This window comes from Ptychodera flava, chromosome 1 (assembly GCF_041260155.1).
Source record: "Ptychodera flava strain L36383 chromosome 1, AS_Pfla_20210202, whole genome shotgun sequence".
NCBI lineage: Eukaryota > Metazoa > Hemichordata > Enteropneusta > Ptychoderidae > Ptychodera > Ptychodera flava.
In genome coordinates, this window is record NC_091928.1 from 25,753,473 (window position 1) to 25,762,387 (window position 8,915).

Consider the following 8,915-nt stretch of genomic DNA (forward strand, 5'->3'; position numbering starts at 1 on the left):
TTTATGTTATCCGCCAGAAAGTTTAAAATATTAATGGGAAGTATATGGATTAAATTGTCTTGAAATTACACAAACTACCTATCAATTAAACAGAATTGAACAAATTAATCAACTGTTTGGTTGCACAGTGCTTTTCATTCCATACACCCTGTTTGTACACAATCATAACAACGGGTGGAAATACACAGAAAATACTTCATCATGTCAATTTCCGTGTGGCCAGGGGGAAAATATACACTGCAGTAATAAATATGAACGCGTTTCTATGATATTATACTTGGATTTATGCTGATGAATCGTTCAATCAATGGTAAATTATATTCAACAAAAAAAATCCAATACTAATCTTGAGAACATCTTTTATAATATTTCAAGTTTCAAGTATTACATTAAATTAAATGCAGCATTTCTTATAAAACCTTTTACAATTATGCCCTGCTGTATAATGTAGATTGAGTACACATTGTCTTTGACAATTTAAATATTTAGGATGAAGATATAATTTGCTGAAATTATCCTTTTGTTAAATTTATTGATTTACTAGTCCCATGAAGAAAGAAAGGAAGTGACATGGTTGACATATTGGACTTATGCAAATGAGAAATGTTTTATTGCTGCAAGATATACTTGAAAACATTGCCTAAACTAAAAACACAAAAGGTGATCATAAATAGTCATTACAATATCACTTAATTACATTATCACTTAAATCACTTTGGTAAACAGAAAGAAGTTATCAGCACCATGTTTTACTGCACCCATATCCCGTTTTGCATTTGTGTAAATTAGATATCGTACTGTTTCGCTTTGAGCAAACAAGTGATGGATTAAGCCATGGATGTAAAAAATCCACGGTTAAGCTAATATCTTTGAGGTGATTATTATGTCTCTGGATAAAAATTGTTTGTGTGGAACCTGTCCATATTTTTTGTATGATACCCAAAACTAAACATGGTACTCCTATTTTTCATGAAAGCCATAAAATTGCTATTTGACTGTGAAGGATTCCAGATAAGAAAACTTACGTCACTGGCGTCCCCTTGAAGTCAATCACTAAATGTGTCCCTCTAATGATTGGCTATGAATACTATGGAGGTTACTTTATTCTTATACATTGTCATGCCAAGTCAGGGCATACGGCTAAGTCTCTTGTTTACTCGCCGTCCAGTGTACACTGTGCTGTTCCACTTGTATGCAGTGACGTTGGAACGTTAGTGGCGTAATTCTTGACGTCATTCTGGCCTGGAGCACGATGCAAAACGTACGTTATGGTGTATTGTAGCAAAAACAACGACGATATACTAATACACTGATAAATAAACCTGCCCGTTTAACAACAGTAGAACATGATCAAGAGTATGGCCTGAGGCATGGTCCCTCCACGAAGGTAGTGGGGGAGGAGGCGTGCTTGATTTGATATTTTGTCAGTCAAGTATCTCGCTGTGTTACTAACGAAAAAGAAGAGAATTTACTTGAACTTCAGTGTTCGAATCAGATGATGAAAGATCTTTGGAATTGTGAGTTCTTGTCCCCGCATCCACATGGACACGTATTCCTTCCAAATCCCATTGGATATTCTGACATCCGCTAGCTGGCACTAAGCAACGTCAACGTCAAATAACCATTATATGGCCATGTCTTCACGACGTGAGGCCTTGAAACACAAATGAGGACACAGCTGGATTTAGCTTGAACTTGAAAGGATAATAGATGGCATTGTTGATAGAATTTAATTAGTTTTGTTCGGGGAAGAAGAATGAGTATATTTCCCCTGTTCCTTTCTCCGAGCACGTTAACATACTTAGTTTTAATTGTGCCAACAAACTACTTTACTTGCAATAACTATATCTCACAAACTGAGGAGATTATGAAAACCGCATTGAAGGTTTCAGCGATTGGAGCTGTGGTCTTTTCTGTTTTCCAATAAATGTCATGGTGACGTAAAAATTGATCAATCACCCCAGAGTTTTCGTTATTTATGTAACTGATGGAGTATGCCAATTTTTAAATTTCTCATGCCAAGTTCACACATGAAACATGGACTTATAACTATTTTACGTCAACGCGTTGCTTGTCGGACAAACGAAATTATTCATAATAAATAATTTTTTTATTTTTAAATCAACAAATCGTGTCAAAATACTCAGTCACCAGCATAATCGACATAGACTGTAATTTTGTATAAATGTCAAATGTTATTATTGATGACCTCTGAATTTTAATCCGGACAAGAATGCATATGCATGCAGTACCATTGTACATTGTAAAGATATAGTGCGGTGTGTTTTCGAGCATGTCACTTCCTACTCCAAACTCTTTTTATATAGAACATTAAAAGATGAACTTGTCTTATACGTGCATAGAAGAACCAGATATGCACCGAAAATGCTCACGTGTTTCATTATATATATTGCATTTATGTGCAAATTTGAACCTTTGCCACATGTTTGTAACTTCACTGAAAGTGTTAGGATCAACATAATGAACAATATTCACCACAGATCAATTGTAAAGTCATTAAGTATTCAAATATGCAATTACCTGAAATAAAAGTCCTTCAAGCTACATATGCCAAATTGTAAAAGCTTATTAGAGATGCAAATTATAAATTAGCTGACATAAAAATGCGAAATGACTTTCAATATTGTTATAACCTGGTATAATCATCAATGTACATAGCATGTTTTGCAAACTTTAATCAAGTAAATCCCAGTATCGTATATATCCCTAATTAGGAAAGTCCATTAAATATGCAAATTAGGAATTGGCTGAAGTAATAATGCTAAACGACTTTCAATAATGTTGTATTATAGTATCTTAAATATATGTAGCGAGATTCATCAACTTTGGTCGAGTCAATCCAGATATATATCCCTAATTAGAAACGTTCATGCAGATAAGGAATTGGCTGAAGTAAAACTAATTAATGAGTTTCAATAATGTTACATCATAGTATCTTCGATGTATATAGCAAGTTTCATCAACTTTTGTCGAGTCATTTCAGATATATATAACTAATTAGGAAAGTTCATTAAATATGCAAATAAGGAATTTGATGCAGTAAAATGCTGAATGACTTTCAATAATGTTATATCATAGTATCTTTAATTTACATAGTAAGTTTCATTTATTTTGGTCAAGTCAATTCAAATATAAATTCTTAATTTAAAAAGTTTATTTAATATGCAAATTAGGAGTTGGATGAAGTAAAATGCTTAATGACTTTCAAGAATATTGCATCATAGTATCTTCAATATATGTAGCAAGTTTTATCAACTTTGGTCTAGTCAATTCAGATATATATCCCTGATTAGGAAAGTTCATTAAATATGCATATTAGGAATTGGTTGAAGCAAAAAGGCTTAATGACTTTCAATAATGTTAATATCACAGTATCTTTAATATACATCCCAAGTTTCGTCAATTTTAATCTAGCCATTTGAGATATATATCACTAATTAGGAAAGTTCATTAAATATGCAAATTAGTAATGATCTTTCTTGTCAAACCTTAATATCTTTCACGGCTGATACACTTTGGTGTGATCAACATTTGTAGCAAATCTTATCAGATTGTATTCAGTCATTCTCAATGTATATCCGTTTTTTCTAAAATCATTAATTATGCAAATGAGCAAAAAGTAAGCAAGCCACAGCCGCCAATCAGTTCTTGCCATTGCAAACTGAATCTATGTACAAGATTTTATTCTGATCTAATGAGCCGTTTTTGAGATATCGAGCACACAGACAGACAGACAGACAGACATACAGACACACAGACACTCATCCCCATGATGGACTGACGGACCAATCATCGTGAGCCACGTATGGCGAAAAACGTATTGCGTGCAGAAAAATAATAAACCATATGATCATACATGCAATTTCCCTCGGGACGGATGTTAGGACTCTCAATCTAATACGATACTTTTTGGGTTTATCACTTGTGGAGCTCATTTTGAAGCTCATGGAAAGTTTTAACTTAGTCAATTTCATTTTTTCCATTGAGTTAACACAGGGATGGCAGCCATTTTGAATTTCAAATATCGGTAAATGTCAGGTATTTTGTTTATCTTGCACCAAACTTTGCACGATGGTCCCTAATTGTAATTCTTCACTTTGACAGGGAATGGTTTGAAGTTTCCACAGGTTTGAGCAAAAGTTTATATCTTTAAATTTCCGGGGTACGCACAACCTTAATTTGGCCCACACAACTTATTCTCATTTCACCACCAAAACTATGATATCATGCACTGTCATACGGCTTACCATCAAGGGTTGCGCGAGTCTTTTTTATCCTACAGCAGTCCCTCCACCCACGGTCGGACCGTGCTTACAGCGATATTTTTGCAGATTATAATTTCCAAGTTGCGCAGCGGACGTGTGAAGCAAGGTGATGTTATACAGTGAAAATTTGATGACAATGTTGACCTTACAAATTTGGCGGGGAAAGAGCGTTCCCTGTAAAATTAAAGAAAATTAAAGCTGCAAGCAGCGTTGGCGGGGCCCAAGCGGTGAACATGGTTGAAAAATCTTGCAATACTGATATTATGTGCAAAATTCGAGCTTGAAAAAGTAGGATTTTGAACATCATCTAATAGTTACTGTACGTTTCACTTGGAATTTAATATTTTACGGAAAATCCAATATGGCGGCAAACCACGAGACCGATCAAAACCTATTTCACAAACTTGAAACACATCACTTTAAAGATGGTATATGCAAATTTCAGTCAATTCGATGTTTGTTCGGGAGAAGAAGATTTTTAAAGATTAAATCACGATTTTTGAAAAATCCAATATGGCGGCCAAACCACGTGACCGATCAAAAGGCCTTTCGCAAACTTGAAAGAGATCACACTAAAGATGTTACATGTCAAATTTCAATCGAATCTGTGTATTGGTTCTGGAGTAGAAGATTTTTAAGATTAAATCACGATTTTCGCAAAATCCAATATGGCGGCCAAACCATGTGACCGATCAAAACGCCTTTCGCAAACTCGAAAGAGATTACACTTACGATGTTACATGTCAAATTTCAGTCGAATCGGTGTGTTGGTTCTGGAGAAGAAGATTTTCAACAATTAAATCAGATTATTCGCAAAATCCAATATGGCGGCCAGACCAAGTGACCGATCAAAACGCGTTTCGCAAACTTGAAAGAGATCACACTTAAGATGTTATATGTCACATTTCAGTCGAATCGGTGTGTTGGTTCTGGAGAAGAAGATTTTTAAAGATTAAATCACGATTTTCACAAAAATCCAATATGGCGGCCAGACCACGTGACCGATTAAAACGCCTTTCGCAAACTTGAAAGAGATCACACTTAAGATGCTACATGTCAAATTTCAGTTGAATCGGTGTGTTTGTTCTGGAGAAGAAGATTTTTGAAGATTAAATCACGATTTTCGCAAAAATCCAATATGGCGGCCAGACCACGTGACCGATTAAAACGCCTTTCGCAAACTTGAAAGAGATCACACTTAAGATGCTACATGTCAAATTTCAGTTGAATCGGTGTGTTTGTTCTGGAGAAGAAGATTTTTGAAGATTAAATCACGATTTTTGCAAAATCCAATATGGCGGCCAAACCATGTGACCGATCAAAACGCCTTTCGCAAACTTGAAAGAGATCACACTTAAGATGTTACATGTGAAATTTCAGTCAAATCGGTGTTTTGGTTCTGGAGAAGAAGATTTTTAAAGATTAAATCACGATTTTCGCAAAATCCAATATGGCGGCCAAGGTCACGTGACCGCATGCGATTTTATTGGCAAATTCTTAAGACCTTAGACCATGCTTGCTATACAAAAAATTTCAAATCGACTAGACCCCTGGGTCTTCTGGAGAAGCCATTTTTAGGTTTTTGGAAAATCCAATATGGCCGCCAAGTCACGTGACCAATCGAAATTTGTATACCCAGGTGCACGAGATCTCATAGGTACCTATTAGCCCTGCAAGTTTCAGAAGTTTGCGGTAAGCGGTGGTTGATTCTAGGTCGACAAAAAAAGAGCGGAAGAAGAAGAAGAAGTAGAAGAAGAAAGTTGAACTCCTATAAAACCAATAGGGGCCCAGCCGGTCGGCTTGGGCCCCTAATAATCGCAAGGCCTAGGGAGATACTCTATTGCGCCATCAACTACTATAAGGTATTTTTAAAAAATGATTTTGAAAATAAATTGAAAAAGTTTAGACATTGAAAGATTAAAAGATTCGATTCCGGCGATGGTAAATAAAATCAGAACAAACACTAGCGATATTAAGGCAGAAGGAAGCCAAAATATCTTCTAGGCCGGAAACGCATCTTCAGAAATCAGTGGAGAACTGGTAGCGACATATAAGTGCGCGCTGTGGTAATTAGGTTGTCACAAATGAGCTGCGCTGAGCGAAAGGAGCTATGCATGCGATAATTGGGCTGACCGTTCCTCCTATCATTATTTCCTATTCACTTTTTCTCCCTCCCTTGTCGCACAGATCTTCGGGGACTTGATTATCGCCATCCCAGTCTCTTCGGTATTTATCATAAACAAGCCCTGAAAGCCAGTAGAAATTCAGCGACATCAGATGTAGAAGGAAATTCGCGCTCAGAAGCAGACGAGCCAAACATGGAACGACAACAAAGACGCCGCCAGCCAGGTGTCGGCTTCACGCACAAGAACTCGAAAGACTTGCTGCCACTAGACATGCGAGTGGGAACCTCAAAAGACGCTGTAAGTATCCTGGATTCTGCGAAACTGTATAGATTTATGAGAAAGCCACATTTAGAACGGGTTGTGATTATGTGTTTACCAACGCGTCGTGCTTACCGTCAATGGCGAGCAATTGGTGGTCCTTTGTTGGCTGGGAACCCACGCGCTGCACGAAGCAGGTTGTATTTAATACAGCTCATTGTCGGCAGGACTTCCATAACATGTGTTTATATACTCTGATATGTGGTATAATTATTGACAAACATGCTACAGATCAAGCCTTACAGGGAACTGGTTGGCGGTTTCAGCCTACATGATAACAGTTGACAAGGGTACGACAGATAGACAAATCCCGCAATGAAAGAAGGCATACGTATAACAACGCGACATTCAGTGACAATACAAAGTATTTGAATATAAGTCGCTGTGCCATGTGATTTCTCAAAGTTGGAAAGAGTTGGGCAATAGGAGGTGCATATTGACAAACCTTTGCGCTAAATTTTGAAGTAAGATTTTCAAAACATAGCATCCAAATATAACATGGCGAAACTAAAATAACGTTTCGTCCACATTAACGCGGATATGACACGCCGTCATATCGAACTCGTTCTCACTAAATTCCGTTCAGCAGATACAACTGTAACACACCTCATCCGCAGTCTGTATTCTAAATCGCCAGTTGATAGTAACGTGGGATGCATTCTTTTTGTGCTGATCCACGCAAACGACGTCATCAGGCATCATTTGTTGGAACTGTTGCCTGCCAGGCATCAGTTTCGAAAATTGATGCCCGCTGACGTCAAAGACGGCATTGACGCGTGCGCGGACCGGAATGTAAACAAAGATGTCGTCTGCGGCCAATCGAAACGATAGTCGAGAATTTTTTTGGTTTATCCTACTTTCTGAAGAAGAATTGAATGCTTTGGTTTCCAACAAGGACTCGAAACGGGCGAAAACTATAATCAAAGGTGCATTGAACGTTTTGCAGAAGTATTGCGATCCTGTTTGGAAAAACGTTTTCTTGAACCACTCCAACATGTAACATCGTAGGCCTACATGAGACAACTTTTGTGTATAGTACGTTCTCATGGCTACGGATGAGATGTGTTACAAAACACATATTGACTGGCCATGAAGGCAACAGCATACGTCTTTAACCCTCGGGCCTGTGAGTCACCCCCAAAAACAGACTGTTTCCCTCGGCCTACGGCCTCGGGAAACAGTCTGTTTTTTAGGGTGACTCACAGTCCCTCGGGGTACAGACGTATACTGTTGCCCTCATGGCCAGTCAATATGTGTATACTGTACTATTACTAATTTAACAGAAAGCAAGGTGCGTCTCACGCGTCTTCGTATGTCGCAGCGTTTGCTTTTGTTCTCCTTGACATTTTGACTCGTTGGACAACGCCATCGGAGGGATGATTTCTGTCGTGATCAACGGAAGAACAGTTCAGCGTTGCAACTCGTGATGAAGTTGCCCTGTAGCATTGGCACCACCGGTCAATTGATGATTGTGCAATGCGACGAACACATTCAACATCCGTGAACTTCCCGTCCTTTGAATTGTCCCAATTTTAAGTCACTGTTAGCAGAAGTGACGCTTTTTTCACATCCAACAAATTATAGTTGACGGACGAGGAAGCGTCAAAGTTGATGGAGGTTGTACAGGGTCGCACGGAGAGACAAGTTGAGCCGCTTAACTTAAAATAGCGTCACCATAGCAACCAAAATCTGGGCGAAAAATGGATGTAGAATATTATGAAAGCAGTGTAATCAGTTAATAGCTAGATCCTGCGAACCAACTAATACATTTTTGATATTAATGCAGAGCGATCGAAGAACTACAGATAACAGGCACGGACGTGATGTCTCCGAAACATTAACTATAATGCTGTTCATTCTGCTCAACCTGTCTACCTTCCTCTGTGTATGTGTGTGTGTGCGTATGTATATATATATATATATATATATATATATATATATATATATATATATATATATATATATATATATATATATGTATGTTTGTGTATATATACATGATAATCACATAGTCGATAATTAGCTCTCAATTTTTCCTAATACACCAAATGTTAAAGTTTCCACATTTTTGCTCGATACTCGAGGCAGACTTAACGGCTATATAACTCTAATATAACTCTGCTATGTGAAGATTGATATTTTCTTATATTCAGTTAAATGTCAATATGGATCATGGTAGGTAGTG

At 37.4% G+C, this 8,915-nt stretch overlaps 1 protein-coding gene across 2 annotated transcripts in view; it reads left to right on the forward strand.

Moving 5' to 3' along the window:
- Nucleotides 1-8,915, forward strand: part of LOC139133789 (nuclear receptor-interacting protein 3-like) — a 40,396-nt gene that overhangs the window by 9,765 nt on the left and 21,716 nt on the right. For both annotated transcript variants that reach the window (XM_070700558.1, XM_070700565.1), the window contains exon 2: nt 6,474-6,709. In XM_070700558.1, the coding sequence (XP_070556659.1) occupies nt 6,605-6,709 (105 nt within the window). In that variant the 5' untranslated portion in view covers nt 6,474-6,604. The remainder of the gene's footprint in view (nt 1-6,473; nt 6,710-8,915) is intronic.